Below are 25,056 nucleotides of genomic sequence, written 5' to 3'. Positions count from 1 at the left end.
TTGGCCTGAGGGCCACATTACTGACACCTCCCCCCCTGCTGCCATCAGCCCCACCCCTACTCCACCCCTTCCATGAGGCCTCACCCTTGCCCTGCCTCTTCACATGCCTTCCCTGCTCCAATTCCAACCCCTTCCCTGAAATCTTCACCCCAACTCCGCCCCCTCCCTGCCCCCAGGGGCTGCAGGAGGGATGAGAGGTGTGGCAGGGGGTCAGGGCAGTGGGTTGGGTGCAGGAGGGGTGCGGGGTGCAGCAGGGGACTCAGGGCAGGGGATCAGGGTGCAGGGTACGGCAGGGGGCTCAGGAAGTGGGTTGGGGTGCAGGAGGGGTGTAGGGTGCAGCAGGGGGCTCAGGGCAGGGGATCAGGGTGCAGGGTACGGCAGGGGGCTCAGGAAGTGGGTTGGGGTGCAGGAGGGGTGTAGGGTGCAGCAGGGGGCTCAGGGAAGGGGATCAGGGTGCAGGGAACGGCAGGGGGCTCAGGAAGTGGGTTGGGGTGCAGGAGGGGTGTGGGGTGCAGCAGGGGGCTCAGGGAAGGGGGTTGGGGTGCAGGAGGGGTGTGGCAGGGGGTCAGGGTGCGGCAAGGGGCTCAGGGCAGGGAGTTTGCCTGTAGGAGGGGCTCCGGGAGAGGGTGCTGGCCCAGCGCGCACCGGGGGCAGGGCAGGGTCCCTGCCTCTCTGCCCTGCCCCCGCGATGCTTCAGGAAGCAGCTGGAACATGGGGGAGGAGAGGTGCAGGGGTGTGTGTTGCTGTTGCTTCAGGCACTGTCCCCAGCATCTCCCATTGGCCAGGAACGGGGAACCACGGCCAATGGGAGCTGCTGGGGGCAGTGCCTGAAGCAACATCAACACACATCCTTGCGACCCTCCACTTCCCAGAGTGGTGCGGGGGCAGGGCAGGCAGGCAGGGAACCTCTCCTGCCCCCAGTGCGCGCAGAGCCAGAGCCGCTCTGGGTAAATGCTGGGGGAAGGCGTAGAGGGGGAGCGCGAGGAGCTCACAGGCTGCAGAAAATAACCTTGGCCCGTGGGCCACGTGTTTGAGACCCCTGGATTAAGGCAAGATCCTTAGGATCTAGCCCCCAGGTGTAGATGCAGGAACAAGGCAGAGTAACAGGCCTCAGAGAAGGACCCCGCTGATTGCTGGTGGTAGGCTGCCTCCTTTAGGAGGAAGACCATGGACTCAGTATTGGGAGGTGGAGGGGAAGAGAGCCACTAAGGCTATGTGTACACTACTCAACTTTTACAGCCGTGCCGCTGAAAAGCATGCAGTGTAGCTGCTGTTTGTCTGCAGGAGAGAGCTCTTCTGCTGATTAAAAAATTCCACCTCCAATGAGCAGCAGCAGCTTTGTTGGCAGGAGTGCTGTTCACACCGGCGCTTTTTGTCGGTAAAACTTTTGTCGTTGGGGATGCGTGTTTTTTTTTTTTTAACATCCCTGAATGACCAAAGTTTTGCCAATGAAGTTCCAGTGTAGACAAAGCCTAAGTCTCTGCATGGTGACAGAAGGGTGGTCGTTGCACAAAACTTTGGTAGATGTAAGTGCCATTTAATCTTAAACGTAACCCTGAGGTTAGTTGCACCGAGAAAAGAGAGCTGTAAATGCTGCAGTAACATAGAATGACAGGAGGATATTCTGTTCTAAAGATGAATGGAAAACATGCTCATTCCTCCTAGTCAGTAAGTCATAGATGGGAGACCAGTCCAGTCCCTGCTCACATAAACCTGTCTTTCCACCACATGCGCATCTGCAGGTCATAGAGTTGGTATCTAACTTTTCTCAAGTTCATGAGCTTTCAGATGCAGGATTTTGGTTCAGACCCTGTTCTCCACCCTTCTGGGACAGAGTTCCGAACTCTGGAAGTCAGTTGTTTAAATAAAAAGAGTAGACTGGTATATCCCACAGCTGTGGCCTTCCCCCGCCCAACCTTCTCAAAAAAATCCCTAAACCCTACAAGTATTGCGCTATTTTGTCCTGCAACTAAAAATACACCAGCAAACTAAATTTCTAGCCCTATCATTTTAGGACACAGCAGCCCCATAGGCCAGTGCAGGACAGCAATTTCCTCATGGTTACTATACACCAGGCAAACTAGTTGATTGTTACAGAGGTCCCAGATGTAGTCAGAACATGCCATAGCAGATTGCTCTTTTACACTCTGGTGAACTGTATTCAGACTGAACTCTACACTGCAGTTACAAAGGAGTTTGTGCGGCAAATGGGGTGGGAAACTAAACCTAGACATTTTCATGCATCTGCTCAGGAAAAGCCCAGGGCTGAGATATCAGGTGGTGTGGCAGGTCACGAATGAGGTGCATTGATAGGGCCCAGGGCATAGATAGCTCGGAGCGTTGCAGGTCAGGATTGACATACACTAGTGACTTGTCATAGACGATACGTCTACACTATGAGCTGGGGTTGTGACTCCTAGCTGGCGTAGACATACTCACGCTAGCTCTCCCCAAGCTGGTGTTCTAAAAACAGACATGTAACTGAGGTAGTATGGCAGTGGTGAGCATGCTGGGGACACATGCTTGGCACAGCTAGTCCATGCCACTGTTCACTGCTGCCTGTGCTACCTTGGCTACACTACTATTTTTAGGGAACAAGTGCTAGTGGTAGTATGTCTACAGGAGCTGGGAATCACATGGTGGGATGCTTTTGCATCACAAGGCGTGCGGTGGGTATTTTAGAGTGAGCGTGTTGGTGCAATGGTCAGGTACTGTGGTATGTTGTGGCACGATATTGCACATATACAAAATACCTATGTGGCTAGCTGAGCTGGAAAACTGCATTCTCCCTTTGGTAGTATTTGGCTGTCACAGACCGCGTCCCTTTAAATATGTCAGGAAAATAACTCTGGAGGAATACATCGATCAGGACAAAGAGAGGTTTCTTCTTTTCTGATTATCGCATCCTTATCATTTACAGCCAAAAATTAAATACAACCCAGTATTTCATTCGTAAATAACAAACTGACCACCACAGAGAAAATAGCTGTAGAAACTATCTGGGAAGCTATCAGCTGGTGATCAAGGAGAAGGACTACAGGATATTGCAATATCACAAATCCAGCACCATGACCTCACTACTTCCTTTGGAATTCCCTGTCCCAGCAGGTCAGTTCAATAACATAGCTAGAATTAAAAAGGGGATAGTCATTTGGTGACTGATTTAGCAGGAATATTGAGTGGATGATCTAATAGATCTCTTCCATCTACAACTTCCATGATCCAATAATATTCTATTCCAAATATTAAAATGAGGTACCCAAATCGTATGTTTCAAGAGCATAACCTCTATGGTCAGGAAGAAAACACTCCTGTCCTTCCTCAAGTATTCAAGAACACTTTTCAACTGATCGGGTTTCACCATCCTCCAAAGCATCGGGATCGGACACAGCTGTGGATTAGTTACCACGCTGGGCAGAACTAAAGCCCAATCTGCTATGACAAATACTATGTTATGTCAAGTAAGAGAACAATTTGGACCAAAATAGAGAGAATCACCCCTGGGACTTCTCATAAGGATTGCGCCATTAGCCTCAGTGTTCTAGATAAATTCCAGCTCAGATAACTAAATTCTGCCTCCTGGAATTCACTCTGCTGTTGGATACAGTATGCTGCTTTACCTCCTGTCATCATAAACAGTTGTGCAGCACTGCAACTGAACAGCTGCTGCATCCCACCCCAGAGATAGCTGCATTTCAGTGGTGGGTGAAGTGATTGCTGTATTCTAGTGGCATGGAAGTGCCACTATTGTTAAGGTTCCATTGTGCCACCTGTTTAAAGGTAGACCTTTCAAAGTCCTCTAAAATCAACACACGTAGTTGGTTTCTTTGAAATTTAGTATGCCTCAGGAGAGTGCAGGATAGTGTTAGTGACCAAAATATGGAGTAATTTGAGCCAGGGATTCTAGACATACAAGACCTCATAGATAGCCATTTAAAAAAAAACCAAAAAAAAAACAAAAAAAACCCCTGTAGGTGAGGTTTTGTTTTTTGGTATTTTGCACAGAGCTAGAGATCAAACTATTGATGTGATGCAGGTCAAAAAGGTCTCAATCTGTCAAGTTTTATCCAAGTTAGTGTATGGTACCCACCATGGGGTAACTCAACCTCTGCCCCTGGCTCTGCCCCAGACCCCGCCCCACTCCAACTCTTCCCCAAGCCCCCACTCCCACCCCGCCTCTTCTCACCGCCTCACCCGAGCCCGCCTGGCCCTCACTCCTCCCCCCAGCACCTCCTGCCTGCTGCGGAACAGCTGATTTGCAGCAGGTGCTGGGAGGGAAGGGGAGATGCTGATCCATGGGGCCGCCAGCGGACAGGAGATGCTGGGGGCATGGGAGCTGGCTGCCGGTGGGTGAGGGTGATCTCCACCCACTATTTTTTCCCCATGGATACTTCAGCTTTGGAGCACCCATGGAGTTGGTGCCTATGGTACCCCTAAATGTTTGGGGAATCCAACTTGAAGAAAATGTACACTTATATTGCACATGCACCAGTACAGAAAAACAGCTAGAGGGGTTTCCATGCCCACCATTGTATATGGTTTAAACTCAACTCTTGTAAGCGCCTCTCTAAAATCTGCTCTTTGCAGTGTTGTTGTAGACATGTTGGTTCCAGGAGATGAGAGAGACAAGGTGGGTGAGGTAATATCTTTTACTGGTGAAAGAGACAAGCTCTGTGTAGCTCGAAAGCTTGTCTCTATGGCCTGGTCTACACTACGCGTTTAAACCGATTTAACGCTGTACCCGTCCACACTACGAGGCCCTTTATATCGATATAAAGGACTATTTAAATCGGGTTCTGTACTTCTGCCCAATGAGAAGAGTAGCGCTAAAATTGGTATTACCATATCAGATTAGGGTTAGTGTGGCCGCAAATCGACGGTCTTGGCCTCCGGGCGGTATCCCAGAGTGCACCACTGTGACCGCTCTGGACAGCAATCTCAACTCGGATGCAGTGGCCAGGTAAACAGGAAAAGCCCCACGAAATTTTGATTTTCATTTCCTGTTTGCCCAGCGTGGAGCTCGGATCAGCATGGGCGGCAATGCAGTCCCAAATCCAAAAAGAGCTCCAGCATGGACCGTACGGGAGATACTGGATCTGATCGCTGTATGGGGAGACAAATCTGTTCTATCAGAGCTCCTTTACAGAAGACGAAATGCCAAAGCATTTGAAAAAAATCTCCAGGCTATGACACAGAGTCCACAGCACAGTGCTGCGTGACAAGCGTAACGGAAATCCAAAGAATCAAATGGACACTCATGGAGAGAGGGAGGGAGTACTGAGGACTCCAGCTGTCCCACAGTCCCCAGCAGTCTTCGAAAAGCATTTGCATTCTTGGCTGAGCTCCCAATGCCTGTAGGGTCAAACACATTGTCCGGGGTGGCTCAGGGTATAGCTCGTCAATGTACCCCCTCCCCACCCCCTGTGAAAGAAAAGGGAAAAAAATCGTTTGACTTTTTTCAACATCACCCTATGTCTACTGAATGCTGCTGGTAGACGTGACACTGCGGCAGTGAAGAGCAGTATCCACTCCCCTCATCTCCCCAGTGGCAGACAGCACAATATGACTGCTATCCGTCATCATCATCAGCCCATGAGTGCTCCTGGCTGGCCTCAGGTGAGGCTGGCTGGGGGTGCCTGGGTAAAAATAGGAATGATTCCCGGTCATTCCCAGAAGATGGTACAGAACGGCTGGTAACCATCCTCATCATAGCAACTGGGAGCTGAGCCCCATCAGCCCCCTCCCTTTCATGTGTAAAGAAAAGATTCTGTACTGCCTGGACTATCATAGCAACGGCATGCTGGGCTCCACTCCCCCACACCGCTTAATGTCCTGCCTGGACTATCATAGCAGCTGGAGGCTGCCTCCCCCTCATTTTATCTCACTAACAAGTTACTGTTTCTTATTCCTGCATTCCTTATTACTTAATCACACAAATGGAGGGGACACTGCCACGGTAGCCCAGGAAGGTTTGGGGAGGAGGGAAGCAACAGGTGGGTTTGCTGCAGGGACACCCCCTAGAATGGCATGCAGCTCATCATTTCTGTGGGATCTGACACGGAGCAGCTGTGCTCTGGTTCTCTGATACACTGGTTCTCTAGTACACTTGCCCCATATTCTAGGCAGGACTGACTATTTTTAGATACCATAAAGGAGGGATTGACTCGGGGAGTCATTCCCAGTTTTGTCTTTGCCCCCCCAGCCGACCTCAGCCACGGGCACCCATGGCAGCAGCAGATGGTACAGAACGACAGATAACCGTCATCTCATCACCTATTTACAATGGTGCAGCAGACGGTACAGAACGACTGATAACCGTCTTTGCTATCATGCAAAGGCAAGTGAATGCTGCTGTGTAGCGCTGGAGCATTGCCTCTGTCCGCGGCATCCAGTACACATACGATGACAGTAAAAAAAAGCTGAACGGGCTCCATGGTTGCTGTGCGATGGCATCTGCCAGGGCAATCCAGGGAAAAACGGCACGAAATGATTGTCTGCCGTTGCTTTCCCGAAGGAAGGAATGACGACATTTACCCAGAACCACCCGTGACAATGATTTTTGCCCCATCAGCCACTGGGATCTCAACCCAGAATTCCAAGGGGCGGGGGAGACTGCGGGAACTATGGGATAGCTACAAATAGCTACCCACAGTCCAACGCTCCAGAAATCGACGCTAGCCTCGGACCATGGACGTACACCACCAAATTAATGTGCTTACTGTGGCCACGTGCACTCGACTTTATACAATCTGTTTTACAAGACCGGTTTATGTAAAATCGGAATAATCCCGTAGTGTAGACGTACCCTATATTACCTCACCCACCTTGTCTCTCTAAAATCTAAGCAGTTATTTAAAGTGCTTTGAAATTTGGTGTGCCTCGTGGGGGGCACAGGATACTATTAGTGATCCAACGCATTTCTGAGTTCTAGGCCTCCCAAATACCACTTTCCTTCTGCTACCTTGTACGACTAAACTCGGGGTATGTCTACACTGCAATCAGACATGCACGGCAGGCCTGTGCCAGCTGACTCGGGCTTACGTGGATGTTTAAGTGCAGTGTAGATGTTCTGGCTCGGGCTACAGCCCAAGCTCTGGGACCTCGCACCTTGTAGGGTCCTAGAGCCCAGGCTACCGATTGAGCCCAGACATCTACACTGCAATGAAACAGCCCCACAGCTCAAGTCAGCTGGCATGGGTCAGCCATGGGTTTTTAGCTGCAGTGCAGACATACTGCCAGAGGTACTCATGACTGAATGAATTGCTTTGCAGACCTCTTGATAATGATGAGCACCCTCAGTTAATATATCTAAGGATAAGCTAATCACAAGCCTCCACCTAAGACAAAAGGAGTTTTGGATTTAGGGAATGTCTCCACAGCAAAAAAAAAGACTAAGGGTATGGCTACACTTGCACTTCAAAGCGCTGCTGCGGGAGCGCTGCCGCGGCAGTGCTTTGAAGAGCTCTCCCAGCACTGCAGGTAAACCACATCCTCTACGGGTGTAGCTTGCAGCGATAGGAGCCACGCTCCCAGCGCTGGGAGGCACTGTTTACACTGAGGCTTACAGCGCTGTATCTTGCAGTGCTCAGGGGAGTGTTTTTTTCACACCCCTGAGCGCAAAAGTTGCAGCGCTATAAAGCGTCAGTGTAGCCATGGCCTAACAATAGAGAGTCTTAAAGCCCAGGTCAACTGACTCGGGCTAGGACTCAGAGGCTCACACTGCAGAGGTAAAAAAGCAGTGTAGACGCTGGAGCCCAGGCTCCAAGACCCTTCCTTCTTGTTGAGTTTCAACCCAGGCTCCAGTCCGAGCCCAAATGTCTACACTGCTATTTTTAATACCCAATAATAATACACAGACCCTGTACTAAAGAGCTTTAACAACATTAAACTTCACAAATACCCCTTTGAGGCAGGTAGTCTTCCTATTTCACAAATGATGCACCTCGTTGCTTCAGTTTAACTGACTTGCCCAAAGTCACAAAGTCTGAGTTCAAGGCCAGAAATGATCATTTAATCTGACGCCCTGTATATCACAGGCCAACACCACCCCACATACTAAGCCCAGCAACTGAAATGAGACCAGAGTATTACCGCCCACAGGATACTAAACTAATATGTGCCACAGGCAGAGAACAGAAGAGACTGAGGTGCACCAATGCCCAAGGCCCCTGCAATTGCAGGGAACTCACTGAAAGGTATACAGATAATCCCAGCAAGTGATCCAAATATTGCAGAGGAAGATGAAAAACTTCCCAGGTCACTGCCAGTCTGGTCTGGGGGAAAATCCTTCCTGACTCCACATATGGCGATCAGTTAGACCCTGAGCATGCGAGTAAGAATCAGCTGAATCAGCATGTGAGAAATAGAATGCTTGGTGCCACCTCAGAGCCCTGGCTCACGCCATCCAGTGTCCCACCACCAGCCATGACCATCTCTGATGCTTCAGACGAAGGAGACCAAGAAAACCCTGAGTACATTGCCAGAGGGCGGGGGGATGGGGAATGACCCTTTCTGACTCCTGCAGGTGACCAGCGAAAGCCCTGAAATATGAGCTTTTAGGAATACAAAACACAAACCAGAAGGGACAAAACTGGGACCAGAACTGACGGTTCCTGACTTCCGTACTGTGCTCAGCCCAATACTGTATACCATACTACTTCCCATGCTCAAACTTGTTTTCTTAACCTCACTAAACATAAGCAGTTATTCTCCATTTCACTGATGAGTGCCCCTAGGCGGCTTCCATTTATATCTCGGGCTATTTTGCTAGACAAAGTCAAAGTAACGTCAATTACTGACTGATATAATCTCTACCGGTGCGGATACTTGTGTTATCTGTTGAATGCTGGTACTCTCAAAACTGCACAAAAAGGAAGACGACATGGCCCCATCCCATTGAGCCTGCAAATTAGATAACTATTCCTACTGGCATTTTGCATGGCAGATGGCAAAGTTGCGCGGTATAACAGAAAAGACTTTTTCCACAGGCAATTCAAACGTATATTTGGACATAGATTCTTTACTAGTGATGAACGTAGGATATTGACTTTGGAGGAACTCTGCCAGTTTTGAAGCGGAAAGGAAAATTACAGCCTGTTCGTTTCCTTGCCAGGAGATACTGAAGTTAACAGAAGTTGATCTCATGCCTGCAAACACCACACACCATTTCATCCAAAGATGCCAAGCTACTAAGGTTGACAAGCAAAGATGAAGAGTCTAAAGTTAGCAGTAAAATGGCCTTTGGAAGTGAAACAAGAACGAGTCAGAACCTTGTTGCTGCAAGGAGCTCTCTGAATCAGAAAAGGAGGATGGCTGACTCCCACAAGGCAGAAAAGCAATACAGCAAGCAGTAACTGCATCTGAAACAAAACTTAGCCCTACAGGTGACCCAAACAGGGATTTTTTTTTTTAAATAAGATAAACAACAACACTTAAGAACAGTTAAGACCTCAGATCAGGAATGGAATTTGTGCAGGTCACTGAATGCATAAATTACTGTCTCTAAGAACAGAAATGTTGGAATGGTCAGTGCTACAGTGTTTAGGGGGTAACTGCCTACTGAGAAAATGCTACATCTATACAGATTTGAAAATTCCAAAAGCAGCCCTTATTTATTGTACCTGCAAGACCTGAGGCCTGCAAGAGAGGAATTTATGATGTTCTCACAAAGCTAGAGAGATGTTTTCCTTGTAGTGATACCCCCTCCTACTTTTAGACTGCAGCCCTTCTGGATGAAAGGTGATAAGTATTTTAGCAGCTTCCTACAGTATTTCTCCTTGTAGTGATACCTCCCTCCTACTTTTAGCAGCTTCCTACAGTATTTACTTCACCCACCACCAAAATGCAGGCATTTCTGGGGTGGACATGATAACTAACAGCCACATTATATACACTACATACAATAGTGTATCCAACTGAAGCTGCAGGTGAAATTTACAGAGACAGAATTAAGTAATCCAAATTAGAATTCAGGTGAGACACTGAAATTAAACACTTCAGCTTAAAGACCCCATGGCACTTTCTGCAATCTAAGCTTAAGGATGACGAGTCATGTATAAGAGGATGCCTTCAGCCCCACAGCACATCATGCTTACACTATGTTGTGTGATTCACTCACTACTGACTCCACCACCATTCACCCATCCTTTTAAGCACTGGAAATGCTGCTGTTGCAGGAGAAACACAAACCCTTGAACTCAGCTCTTGGCAAGCAACACAATCTCAGCAAAGTATTTAAAGAACACAAGAAATTCCAATAGAAAACAACTTAAGTGAACATGTTTTTCAATTCATAGGAAACCATATGCTTTCAAACTGGCACCAAAAGCCTCGTACAAGTTAACGTGACCAGCACCAACTTCAGGGTGACTGCCTTCAGCTATTAATGATAATCAGAGTCAGCTCCAGTTGATGACAGCTTACTGCTGAAAAATCTTCTCCAAGGAAGAAGTATCCCTATGGACTACTCTGGAGTCAGTAACGAGGTATTCCGTGTGCTACATTTTTACCGAATTAGACATGGGGCTAGAGGGCGTGGCAGAAAAGCAGGGTGTGCACCTATCTCCAGGGGTCAACCTCAGGACACAGAGAAGAAGCAGAAGGTGAGGATGAGAAGTATGAACTAAACTCCAGCAGGCCTAGACATACTGAAATTAGGCTGAGGGTCTACTGATTGTGAGGCTTCAGTGTTAATGGGACTCTATGCAGAAAGCTACTGGTTGCACTACAGTTTACATTAAAATCTATTTTAGTTGAAGAATTTTGATCATCCATAAAGTGCTCGTTGGAGTATGATGCTATAAAATTATCTCTCGCCCTCTACAAGGAAAGGCAGGGCAGCTTGGACACTGATCTTTGGGGAGACAACTCACCATGTTGGAGGCTTGTGTAGCTATGTCATGACTATCATCTCAGGAGGAGGAGATTCAGGGCACATATTGGAATATAGAATCTCCCCCCTCAATACTTCTCAAATTCTCTCCAATATCACGTTCCCTTGTTTCCTATCACCCCATGAGGAGAATATAACATTCAATAATAAATAGAAATATCTCACATACAGAGCATATAATTCAGAAGCATGAATACAATTACTGTTCAAAATAGCAACACTGCCCTTGAAATCAGTTGTTAGTGAATTAATGACCAAATTGTTAGGAGTGTAGCCTCAGCTTTGCCTCAGGCTTCTAATTAGCAAACAAGTCATTAATTCACTGGTTACAAGTGGTTTCTGAGGCATTATTGCTTCTGACATCACAATTTTTTGGAAAGGCTTCTCCAGATGACCTGAGCCTCATATCAACCCTTGGCCATCACCACCACCAGCACACAGAAAGGCAGCTGCAAACATCCAGTGCTGGCCAACCTGAGGTCACTAATCAATATGCAGGGCACCTTCCCTGGGAGAGAGAGAAGGCCTAAAAAGTCACTAGTATGGAGTCACATAGGAAAACTACCTCCAGGTGAGTCTCAAACATCCTGAAACTGTTAAGTTCTTGCTTCAGCCATATTGCTTTTCCCACTGCACAATCCCCAGACCAACCATGTCAGTGCTCTGGTCCCATTTTCACTTTTATTCTTGATGAAGAAGTCTGTGTCTTGCAGTAAATTTGAGCTGCCAGCCAGCTTTGTTTAACATGTTTTAGAGTATGTTAACAGTGGTTTTATTTTAAGGGCGGTACATATTATTGCTGCTGAAAGTAATCAGAATCAGCTTTGTCAATGCACTTTATACTATTCACCTATCTTAGGGTTTTATGCTGCCACCCATCACCATAATATAAGTTCTTTCCATGTGAAATCAATAGCAATAGGAAAGTCCCTAGCGAACTCCACAGAGTCTGTCATTTCTTCCCCTGCTAGTCCAGTCTCAACCTCCCACCCTCACCCCACAGCTATACCATTGCACCTTCATTTTGACGTACACCAACTGCTGCACTTCTGAGGAAAAACCCTCATTTTCGCATTGGTTTTGCAATAGTGACAAACCTGTACAGTTTTTGTACACTTGTTTTCACTCATCGTCCCAAATAATGCAAGGAAGTAAGAGGCAATATTGTAAATACAAAACTGGGATATCATTAAATGAACTGGGTCACGGGAGGGATATGCTTTTGTTTAGACACAAGCATCTTAGAATGCTAAGAATTGCAGAGAGCACACTTTATCCAAACTGTCATGTCTTCTATCCGGTAACATTTCACTGTGGCAGTAACTATTTAAAGCTTTAAGAACCACTCCCAGGAAGAGTAAAGTAAGCCAACTGGAACAGTTTTGCAGTTCCATCACAGCCAGTGCAATCCTCATTATAATATCCCACCCTCCCAGGACAGAAGGGACCACAAGAACAGAAAACTTACAAATGGTCTGAGTGCAAGACCCTGAAATCAATGTACAGCTAGAAACAGTTTAACAGTGGTCCTCCTGAAACAGTACTGAAAATGCATAAGTGCTAGTGTAAATGGGGCAAACTACCATTTAAGAAAGGATAATTAACTCTTGTTTCTATAAAAACTCGCTCACACTTTCTGAAATGGCATTAAAGCCAGTAATGTCCCATCTACTCTAGCACTTGTATCATTTTATATATCACTTTGGGGGAAACATGTTCTTGAAGGCCAGTTTCAGCAATACTTCAATTTCCCGACTCAGACCAGGTCTGGAGGCACAAGGGGTCAGTGCATCCCCGGCCAGGCTGTGATGGAATCCCTTTATATGACATTCATGTGGAACAGATCACTGAAGGCAGGGCTGGGAGCAGCCAGCATAAATAGCCTTAGGAGCGGGAAGAGCCAAACCGTTCTTCTGTGGGGTAAGACTTGCTCTTACCCCAACATGAAGTGAGGATGAGCTCCAAGGGGTAGCTGGTCTTGTATCCCTGAGAGTTACTATCTCCCTATTGCCTAGGCCTCTAATTCAACCATGCATGAATCTATTAATCCAATAATAGGAGAAATCCCACAGCCATTTTGCTTGAAGCCCATAATGTCTCTGCCTCTTCTTCTTGCGCTTCAGTATTTTCCACTTAATGTCTGCTTCAGAATTCTACCTCTGTGTGCAGTCCCCTCTGAGTAGAAATATATGGGTCTAGTTAAAAACTGTCCCATTTCAGACCTTAAGATTTCATGAGTCAACAAAGTAGCACCATGCATGATCTTTTGAACCTTCCCAGACTCTAAAGAAACCAGTCAAAAAAGCTGGTAGTTCCTCGGGGATTTGCTCATGATTGCCACTTTCAGTGAAGGCCTATTGCTGCTATAAAGTCTGTTATGAAATGTAATAAGATCCTAATTTTCAGGGGATTGAACTCAGAATAATTTGCTGTTCCAAGCTCTCAGTCTGTCCAGAAGCTTTTTACCCCATGTCTCTGCCAAGTCTGTGCAGTTCTTCTTTCTATACAAAGCCCAGGAGGATACTTACCACTTGTCAGTTTCTTTAACATAATCACCTTAAATACTCATGTCCATTAAGTTTAAAGATCTTAGAATCATTAAATGAACTCTTAGATATGAGGTCTCATGTGGAGTAAATCTTGATGGCAGACTTTCCATTGGAAAGTTGCCTTGGTTTCAAAGCTGATCTCTATCAGGATGACAAGATAGGAGCAGTCTTTAAATTCTCATTGATAACTGTACATGGCATATTCAGTCCTCTCAGCGTAACGAGCTAAGCAATAGGGCTCTTGGTAAGCAGCTTCAGAGAGAGTTCAACAGACCATAAGACGATCTCAGAGGGAAATTATTCAGCTCCAGAACAATTTTATCTCTTAACAACTTCCTAATCCCCCTGCCCCACTCTGCAGCTTTACCTTTTAAAGAATGCCATATGCCCACACCCAACCATGCTGATCTTTGCTTCCAAATTTAAAAAACAACAACAAAAATAAGATAAGGTCAAACTCAACAAAAGAAAATAAATGAAATTTAAAAAAAAACAGAACTTTGAGGATAAATCTTGAGTGCCTGCACTAAGTCGTAACCTCTTCACTGATTTTTCCCCCCCTTAACAGATTCAGGGGCTGTAATAACATTTAATCCTCAGAAGCTAATCTAAATGTAACACTCAAAAGAAGACAAAGACAATGCAAAAGAAAAAAAATTTGGCCACTGCCTTTTGGGACTCCTGCTTTATCCCAGGAGCGAGTGCATTAATAGAGCTTGGAATGAAATGCCATTTTATTCTCTGTAGCAGGGAGGGGATTAACAAATTGTCTTCTCTAAACCCAGTCTGAGTCATGGCTCTCTGAGCACTGAGAAAAGGATGTGAAGCAAAGTGAAGGGTGGGGAGCACTGGTCTTTTATGTACATGCTGCTTCTTTTGTGGGTGGTTACTGATGTGCAGAGTTTGCTAAACATGGAAAGAGGGAGGAAAAGTTCTGAGTCTCCAGACTTTAATTCCACTGGTTAACAAAGGGCAAAATAATAATGCAGCAATTATAATAAAAGCAGACAGATAGTGTGTCCATGGCAGTGCTCCAAGTCATCATAGCACGCAAACAACAAGGGCATGTTACTAAAGGTGCTGAAAGAACTGCTCATTTTCCAAGGTCTGTTCACTGGCTTCCTGTTGCTAGGAGGTTCTTCTTGGAAGAGAGACACAAATTGGATAGAACCCAGGACAGGACAGTGAGCAGTATGCAGAGAGGATGGCTATGCAATTTCTTGAGATACTTCACAGGAAGGTGGAGTCTAGGTTCAGATAATGTGGTTAGGAACAAAGACTGTCACACAAGATCAGACCACTGGTCCACCACGCACAGTAGCCTGCCTTCAGCAGTGGCCAATACCTGGTGCTTCTCTTGCTGACTTACTATGTGGCCTGGGGCAAAGCACTTCATTTCTTTATTTGCCCTCCTGCAAGATGGAGATAATAAGGCTTACCCACTTGCCTCACAGGCACATTGCAAAGACTTGTTAGTTAAGAGCTGTACAGCACTCCGAATACGTGAAGAGCCATATAAATACTAAAAGAAAAAAACTAGTGCACTTGGCCACTTGTGCAAAACTGCAGCTGTTTGAAAGAGAGGGCTTCTCAGATGCCTATAAATGCCACAGAAGCAGTCTCCGTAATTTGTGCTTCTTTGACCTTTGTTGCAGTATGGTCTCTGCAAAGTAGAATTTACTCACTGTAGGGGAAATCTCATTTTTCATTCCCCACCCTTCAGTACACTAAAATACAAATTCAAATGTGGTACTTGATAAAAGGTGAAAAAATGCAGGACAGCTGAGTCTGATCAGGTGTGTGCGCACACAAGGTAGAGAAGGTAAGTCCAGTGATCCACCATGACTGATGGGATTGGTGTGTTATGGGCTGAGAGAGATATTATGGAATGGAGACAGAGCATCCTGCACAGGGAAGAACCACCCCACTTCCCATTTCTTCTGGTTATACAGGAGCAGTGGTGGTCAAGTGTGGTCACTGTGCATGGGGCTGGGAGTTGGCAGACCTGAGTTTCATCCCTAGCAGAATCTGTGTGACCTTGTTTGTGTCTGAGTTTCTCTATCTGTATAATGGGGATAATCAAATTTATTCACCTTGGTAAACTACTTTCAGAATTACAGATGGTCTAGTGTTTCAAGACTAAACAGCACGACTAGTCCTTCAGTTGGTTTGTTGCTCACTGAGTTCGGATGGGGGTGGCAAATTCTGCATTCTTCAGTACTCAACAAACAATGCCTGATAAAGGGACCTTGTAGCATAAACAAATGTTTGGTCCTAACCAGTAAATTCAGAATACTGATATGTATACCCACAAAGGAACTTTCTTTCATTCCATCCAAGGCGTAGCTCTGTTCTAGTTTTAGGACTGTAAAGCAATTTGGGCAGGAATTGTATGTTCATATATGTTTGTACAGCACTTAGTACAATGAGGCCAGAATCCTGAATGGGCCTCTGAGCACTACTGCAACACCCCTCCCAATACACACACACGCACGAAGATGGTGAGCTGGCAGGGAGAAGCAAGGTGGTCAGTATGATTAACATGTGGCACCATCAACCCCTAGATGGCATATTCCAACACAGACCTTAGGATGTAGGGCAGAGGTGGGCAAACTATGGCCTGCAGGCCAGATTTGGCCCATCAGGGCTTTGGATCCGGCCTGTGGGATTGCCACACCCGTGGTGTCATGGGCCCCGCGCTGCTCCTGGAAGTGGCCAGCACCACGTCCCTGTGGCCTCTGGGGAATGGGGACGAGCAGAGGGCTCTGCGCGCTATCCTCGCCTGCAGGCACCACCACCTGCACATCTCATTGTCTGGGAACGGTGAACTGCGGCCAATGGGGGCTTTGGGGAAGGTACCTGCAGGTGAGGGCAGTGCGCGGGGCCACAGGGACATGTTGCCGGCCGCTTCCAGAAGCGGCATGGGACAGCACAGGGCCAAGGCAAGCTAGCTTTCGTGGGCTAGCTTATGCCCAAATAAATGTGTTAGTCTCTAAGGTGCCACAAGGACGCCTAATTATTTTTGCTGATACAGACTAACACGGCTACCACTCTGAAATCATTCAAAAGAGGTAGATGATGTGAGGAACTTTTCCCCACCCCTCACATTTACCAGCCCTGCATAGCCTATCCTTTCCCAATAATCAAGGCTTCCAGAGCATAGTTCCCAAGCTATTTTTTTCAAAACAACAATGTGAACTTCAAAACAGATACCACATTGGAGCCAAAGGAGAGCTCTGGTTGGGGATGGGGGAGGGTGGAGGTTGCTGCCATCTAAGGCCTGGTCTACACTATGCGTTTAAACCGATTTTTAGCAGCGTTAAACCGATTTAACGCTGTACCCGTCCACACTACAAGGCCCTTTATATCGATATAAAGGGCTCTTTAAATCGGGTTCTGTACTCCTCCCCGACGATAGGAGTAGCGCTAAAATCGGTATTACCATATCGGATTAGGGTTAGTGTGGCCACAAATCGACGGTATTGGCCTCCGGGTGGTATCCCACAGTGCACCATTGTGACCGCTCTGGACAGCAATCTCAACTCGGATGCAGTGGCCAGGTAAACAGGAAAAGCCCCGCGAAATTTTGATTTTCATTTCCTGTTTGCCCAGCGTGGAGCTCTGATCAGCACAGGTGGCAATGCAGTCCCAAATCCAAAAAGAGCTCCAGCATGGACTGTACAGGAGATACTGGATCTGATCGCTGTATGGGGAAACAAATCTGTTCTATCAGAGCTTCGTTACAGAAGACGAAATGCCAAAGCGTTTGAAAAAAAAATCTACAGGCTACACAGTGTTGTGTGACAAGCGTAACGGGAAGCCAGAGACTCAAATGGACGCTCATGGAGGGAGGGAGAGGTACTGAGGACTCCAGCTATCCCACAGCCCCCAGCAGTCTCCGAAAAGTATTTGCATTCTTGGCTGAGCTCCCAGTGCCTCTAGGTTCAAACACATTGTCCGGCGTGGTTCAGGGAATAGCTCGTCAATGTACCCCCTCCCCCTCCACCACGTGAAAGAAAAGGGAAAAAAATCATTTCATGACTTTTTTTAATGTCACCCTATGTCTACTGAATGCTGCTGGTAGACGCGATGCTGCGGCAGTAAAGAGCAGTATCCACTTCTCTTCCCTCCCTGGTGGCAGACGGTACAACATGCTTGATAACTGCTGAATACCGCTGGCTGGCCTCAGGGGTGCCTGGGTAAAAATAGGAATGATTCCTGGTCATTCCCAGTAGATGGGACAGAACGGCTGGTAACCACCCTCATCATAGCAACTGGGGGCTGAGCTCCATCAGCCCCCTCCCTTTCATGTGTAAAGAAAAGATTCTGTACTGCCTGGACTGTCATAGCACTGGGAGGCTGCCTCCTCCTCATTTTTTCTCACTAACAAGTCACTGTTTGTTATTCCTGTATTATTTATTACTTCATCACACAAATGGGGGGGACACTGCCACGGTAGCCCAGGAAGGTTGGGGGAGGAGGGAAGCAACGGGTGGGGTTGTTGCAGGGGCATCCCCCATGAACAGCATGTAGCTCATCATTTCTGCGGGATCTGACACGGAGCAGCTGTGCTCTCTGATACACTGCTTCTCTAGTACACTTGCCCCATATTCTAGGCAGGACTGACTATTTTTAGAAACCATAAAGGAGGGATTGACTCGGGGAGTCATTCCCAGTTTTGATTTTGCACCCCCAGCCGATCCCAGCCAAGGGCACTCATGATAACAGCAGACAGCACAGAAGGACAGATAACAGTCATCTCATTGCCAAATTACGCTGGCACCAGACGGTACAGAACGACTGGTAACCATCTCTGCTATCATGCAAAAGCAAATGAATGCTGCTGTGTAGTGCTGGAGTATCGGCTCTGTCCGCGGCATCCAGTACACATACGGTGACTGTAAAAAAAAAAGCTGAACGGGCTCCATGGTTGCCGTGCTATGGCGTCTGCCAGGGCAATCCAGGGAAAAACGGCGCGAAATGATTGTCTGCCATTGCTTTCCCGGAGGAAGGAGTGACTGACGACATTTACCCAGAACCACCCGCGACAATGATTTTTGCCCCATCAGCCACTGGGCTCTCAACCCAGAATTCTAAGGGGTGGGGGAGACTCTGGGAACTATGGGATAGCTATGGAATAGCTACCCACAGTGCAACGCTCTGGAAATCGACGCTAGCCTTGGACCATGGACGCACACTGTCAAATTAATGTGCTTAGTGTGGCCGCGTGCACTCGACTTTATACAATCTGTTTTATAAAACCGGTTTATGTAAAATCGGAATTATCCCGTAGTGTAGACGTACCCTCAGTGAACCCAAAGAAAGTCTCTCTATTTATAGTGACCAAAGTCGGCTTACTCTTCCAACAGAAAATATTACAAGAAAGGGCAAGTAGGAAATCTCAGACTGGCTGCTCTTAGGGGCACAAAGAAAAGGGGAAGGGACCTCTAAGACCCTAGAACATTCTTGCTAGATCTCAGGAAACCATTAACTTTTGTACTGATCTCAACTGTTTACCATTTTGAGGAATGGCTGCATTACCAGATGATAATATATGCTACAGGTCTTCATCTTGCAAGGAACAGGGGAGATCAAATAAACCTCAAGGGAATCCAACTGAAGGCTGTCCTAAAACAGGTTTGACACAGCCTATAACAACAAATACAGGATATAACCTGGAGTCTTAATATCCTCTAAGAATTCATTATTTATGTTACATATCCCTGTTGTATGTATTCTCACCAACTGGCTACACAATTCTGGAAGCACACTCAGATAAAATATCTTCTCTCTGCTCCAAGGGGGCTAAAGAAAAGACTGTCAGGTCTTGATTACCACATCTACAATTTTTAAAATTTATTTATTTTAATAACAATTTAAATTATATTAAGGAGAGTTCTCTGAAAATGTCTGGGATGTATCAGCACCTTGATTTTATAAGTACATTGCATGTTAGCTTTTGCCACAACCAAACTGTCCAAGCACCAGTGCAGAATTATAACAAGTTATGTGATGATTTGGCAGACAGTCATAATTATAAAAAATGCAATATAATGTGCTGTGTGCCCCACTTACATACACTTGTATAATCTATTTATGTAGTTAAATATCATGCAGTCTGGACCTGATCCAACCGGACTGCATATGTTGTTACTCCAGTTGGCCAACTGTTTGTTGTACCAAACTGAGGTACAAATGCTGCTCTTAACAGTGTAATTTCTCTGGACTCATGAATAGTAAAAAATTCTCGTAAACTTATATTTTTTCTTAGACAGCTGTTAGTACATGTCGAACAATGAGTTGGAAAAGGCTACTGGCACACAAAAATGGATGAATTTAGACATGAAATGCACTATGCTGGCAAAAAGAATAGACACAATATTAAAGGACTCCGAGCCAAGATAAAAACCATATTTCAGAAAATACATTTCATCTGTGTCGCTATAAATGATCATTAAAACAGATTTTAGCGTTATTTAGGCATCATCATTTATGCTATTTACTTTTTACATTTCTCTTGCCTGGACAATGGAAAAAAAAAGTTTCACTTTGCTGGGCTAGTGCATAAGAACAAGAACGTCTGGGTTGCAAACACTGTGGCGGACAGTTTAAATGTAAATCAAAAATACTTTTCACTGCTATTCTAAAAGCCTTGAAAACATTCAAACCCAATTTGTGTTTTCTAGACCCCATCCTCATCTCCTCCTATTTTTATTTTCATAGAAATTCTACACTTTGACCCTCAACTTTCTCCCTTTGAGTTAGCACAAAGAGAGAGAGAGAGAGTTTACAACGGTTCTGATCTCTAAATACTTAATCTGAGGTAACATCACACTTTATTTATGTAAATATCCAGGGGCTATGCACACAGAGTATTATAAATACAAACAAAACTGTTGAAAAGAACCAAAATGACTTCTTACTTTATGTGGTTCTCTGCACCAGTGGCTGCCTCATGGAATTGCTCTGATGTCAGCTTGTAGATTTCAGCATTCTGAAACAAAGCAAATATTACTTATCACTCAAGATTGTCCTTTTTTGTACCCTACCCTGTGATGTAATTGTTTTCTATAATAAACAACATTCATTTCTCACCCAGCAGGCATCATATTCTGCTACAAAACAACTTAGGCTCCACCAATATAAAATATGAATATGAAAGAACATATGCATTTCTCAACAGATCACATCAAGGCAACAATCTTGAGTCACACCGCTGAAGACACCTCATGTGGGGAGGGGTATGCCTCTTGGCCAATGCTCAGCTTGTGTTATTTCATCCAAACTTCTTTTCCAACAGGAGTTTCCAAAGCTGCCTGGGGTTTGTTTTAGTTTTTTTAATTGCTGTGGGGAGCCTGTAGGTTACTGACTTGCAAGTGTCAAAGCTAGCAGCTAACACAGTTAGCCTAACAAGAGAATTAATTTTATATTTCAACCCCATGTCCATGCAACTTGCTTTTTAAGGAAAATTCCTTGAGCAATTTGTAGACTAGCTACCATGTTTCCTCTTTAACAGTATAGTGAAGAGTATCAGACTTGAGACAATCTGAAAGAGTAGATCCAAACTTATACAAGAAGCAACCACTTTTTAAAATTAATGAAGAGATGAGAGAAAAATAGTCTTGGGGGTAATGACTGAAATTCACCTTAGGGCCCATCCTTGCTGCTCTCTTACCTGTCTCCTGATTTTTGTCATTTTATATTAAACCTAATTCTCTTCCTCCCAACTTTTTCTCTAGTGATTGCAACTCTGGCCCTCCACATCAAGAGACTGCAAATATTGTTCAGTGGTTAGAAAAAGAAATAGGGCAAATCACCATCTATGTGTCTCAGTTTCCCTTCTGTAAAGTGGGGGGATAATACCTGCCTAGTCCACAGAAGTCTTGAGACTTTTAGCTAATGGAAAGGTTTATGACGTGCTCAGTTTAAAGGTATTTATTTGTCATTTCTATACATATCCGCATTTATGTAACACACAAACCATAGGAAGGAATTTAACAAATTCTGACCTCGTAATCGCTCTTAGACCTGACAAATCACCGATCAGTAATCAATCCAAAATTAATTTTGCCAGCAAGCAGTCATGAATGTCTTTGTTTGCTTATTTGTTACATAATAGTCAAACTTCTATGCTGAAAAAATCCTTTTTACTTCTTTCAATAACAAAAGTTCAAATTTTAATGGAGCCTTTTTCTCTGCCCTGTAAACAGATCCAATGACTTTCAGCTCCCTGCTGTTGCTTATTCACATATGAACCTACAAAAGACCAATGTGCCAATTAATTAAATTTGCCATTAAAAATGAAATAATGTGAAAACGTAGGGTATGAGCGTTATTCTCCATGAGTTTCATAAATCTCACTGTTTCTCCAATTACTTCCCAAGCAATTTTCATATTTCATACCACCTGATTTCTCAAAGGATCTGGATTTGTGAGATCAAAACGAGAGAAAGAGAGAGAGAGAGAGAGAGAGAAAGGAAGGTAAGAAAATTAAGCATTTTTCAAGCAATAGGAAGTAATGCCATCAGACACCATTAGCCTGCAGCAATCTGCAGTGAAACAGCAGCAGGCGAGGAAAACAGGAACAAATATGTTGTATGTGAGGCCCAGCATGAAGTTGGCATTTAACCCACCTAAGGAAGGAAAAAGCAGCAGAGTTGTTTGCTGGTAGAACTGTAGAATTAAAGCACTTGTGCAAGGGCCTTTGTGTGGTTTATGGGAGAGTTCAGCCCAATGATTTTATTTTGACAGAGGTAGTAGAAATACTGATGATGCCACTACTGCATCAAGTTCCTGCCTGAGCCTCTGGGCAACATCGGGTGGGATCCTCAAGCATGGACAGAAATACTGAGGCATGGAACCAGTAAGACATCACTCCACCTCTCAACTTGGCTGGGAGGCAGGCAAATGAGAACTCTGATTGGGAAGGGCACCTCAACCTCAGTGATCGGGGGGAGGAAAAGACGACAACCCTGCCAGACCACATGTCCGACAGCCTGGCAAGTCTGATGTGGGTGTCACTGGGGATTATAATGGGAGGTGGGAGGCGTAGGAGGCACAGAAAGGAATTTAAAATGCCAAATTCAAAAGGGGAGGTAGGAAATCTAAACATGGATTCAATTAACCCCCTTTTCCCACCAATCTAGATTCCTCTTTGATTTGCTTTTGGGTTACTCCTCTGTTTTTCATTTTGGGAAGACTTACTGCTTCCAATGTTATTAATCAATATTGTTAAGTGCTTCCAAAAGAAGAAAAAAGTTCCAGATTAGCCATTCAAACCTGGGCTTGCTCAGCAACTAGAAGTGTTGAAAAGATTTCCCCATCCCTTTGGGCCTCTTCCTCTTTGGGGGTTGCTCATTCACTTCAGTCCTACCCTGAGCCAGATGGGGGAGCAGAACAAGGGGGCTGCTCATTCACTTCTGTCCTTGCTTCAGATTAACCTTTCTAGGAAGCCTATTCCAGAGTTTAACTAGCCTTATAGTTGGAAAGTTTCCCCTAATATCTAACTTAAATCTCCCTTGCTGAAGAGTAAATCCATTATTTCTTGTCCTACCTTCAGTGCACATGGAGAACAATTGGTCACCATCCTCTTATAACAGTCTAAACCTTTGATCATTTTTGTTGTTCTCCCTCTGGACTCTCTCCAATTTGTCCACATTTTCTTAAAGGGTGGCATTCAAAACTCGACCCAGTACTCGAGCTGAGACCTCATCAGTGCTGAGTAGAACACGACAACTAGTGTAGGAGTGTTGTATGTAGTACATCCAGAAGGATATTAGGCATTTTTACAATTGCATCACATTGTTGACTAATTCATTGATCCACAATTACCGCCAGAGCCTTTTCAGGCTGCCTAGCCAATTATTCCCCATTTTGTAGCTAACTCTTTTCTTCCTTAGTGTAGAACTTTGCACTGCTCTTTATTGAATTTCAGACCAGTTCTCCAAATCGTTTAATAAGAACAAATTCCACCCAACTGCCTCTCAATCTGAGCACTGAGCAGAGGTGGTTCTACAGTTTTGGGGCCTTTTCCCCCAGTGAGAGTAGTTTTGAGAGTTCCTCACATTCAATCTACATCTGCAAAATTTGCTGCCTCTTGTCATAGTTTGAATCCTCCCAGTGTGATCCTGTGCACCACCACACTGTGACAGAACATTCCAGTGGCTAATATTAACCCAGGACTTTCTAACTGGCCTGAAAGCTCAGAACAGGCAGCCATGTGAAAATGCAGAACCATCTTACCCACATTACACTAGGTGACAACTTCGTCAGGTCACTCATAACCACAGTGTTGGTGTCTGAAGCTGGGGCTGGCTGTGGCATTGCTCAGCCCCAACAGAGAGACTATTGGCCATATATGGCGTAAAGAACCCTAAATTAGAAAAGGAGATTCAGTTGCAAGCATGTATAAAAAAATATGCTCAGAAAACGTCCCACACTCACAGTGTTGCCAACTCTCATGATTTTAATAACGAGTCTCATGATATTTAATGTTTGGGTTGTTTTTTTTTTTAAAAAGTCCCAGCTCCTGGAGACAAGTGGCTACATGAGAATTTGAGCTGCCATTAAAAAAAAATTGTAAATTTCCAGCCTTTATGGTGCAGAAAATAAAGTTTGATAATGTGCCCCACATGAACCCAAAAGGCTTAAAGGAAAAGCATCTGAAATGTATTATTTTTATCTAAATCAAATGAGTTTGGGGGGCCTGACTCATGATTTTTTATGTTTGGGGTTGGCAATTTTGGGATTCTGTCTTTAGAGTGTGAACAAGCGGCACCGATGCAGTGCAAATTCAAAGGGTTTACCTCTTCTGGTAAGTAATGGGTTGATGGTGAGAATATGAAAATATAGTCTCAGATCTCTCTTTCATACACACACAAGCGCCTTAAAATAAAAACTTCCCTTCCCCACTACAACTGAGGTTCAAAATAAATTTTGGTTAATTCCCCACATATACACAGGCTCCAGTATGTTTTCATACTCTTCTGTACTGTCTGGTTTCTTCCAAGAGAGAAAGCAGAAAATTCAAACTATAGCAAGGAAAGCACTTCTTGGTTTATTTCAGAAATAGAAATAGCTGAAGTGTCATGAGAAAAACCCTGCCAGCTCAGTTTTGCCCTTACATTGAAGTCCATTATATACCACCTCAGTAGAATGTGCATTGTTCACTATGATATGTGAAACACTTGACACAAGAATGCGAGTGAAGTGAGAAAAACCTGAAACTAATCAGATTTTAGGTGAAATGCTGTGCTAACCTTAAGCAGCAGCAGCAACAACAAAAAGCTCTAACACCAGAACACAGATTTATCCATCAGGTTAAGAACTGGGTCAGTGGATCAGAGGCTCTTTGGATATAAAAAGACAACAGATACCAAAGCTATCTTGAGGTATTTTGACACCTTGGTGTATAGAATCTTGTCAGTGGTCAAAGTGCTTAAAGATACAAAGAGGATTAATGTCTGTTGAAATGTTGCCAGCCTAGATGAATGCTAGCGATACTTCTGATGAAACAAGAGCAGGCCATTGGAGGCCTTGACAAATGCTGCAGACGACAGCTGTGGGATTAGATGGTGAAATCTGCCTAACACCTGACAGATGCATCACTTATCTCAC

At 45.1% G+C, this 25,056-nt stretch overlaps 1 protein-coding gene across 5 annotated transcripts in view; it reads right to left on the bottom strand.

Annotated features, from left to right (window-relative positions):
• Positions 1-25,056, bottom strand: part of CHCHD6 (coiled-coil-helix-coiled-coil-helix domain containing 6) — a 181,336-nt gene that overhangs the window by 59,199 nt on the left and 97,081 nt on the right. For all 5 annotated transcript variants that reach the window (XM_030568435.1, XM_030568431.1, XM_030568433.1 and 2 more), the window contains one exon: positions 20,364-20,434. In XM_030568435.1, the coding sequence (XP_030424295.1) occupies positions 20,364-20,434 (71 nt within the window). The remainder of the gene's footprint in view (positions 1-20,363; positions 20,435-25,056) is intronic.

The sequence above is a fragment of the Gopherus evgoodei genome, chromosome 7, assembly GCF_007399415.2.
Source record: "Gopherus evgoodei ecotype Sinaloan lineage chromosome 7, rGopEvg1_v1.p, whole genome shotgun sequence".
NCBI lineage: Eukaryota > Metazoa > Chordata > Testudines > Testudinidae > Gopherus > Gopherus evgoodei.
This window is presented reverse-complemented; position numbering and strand designations above follow the sequence as displayed.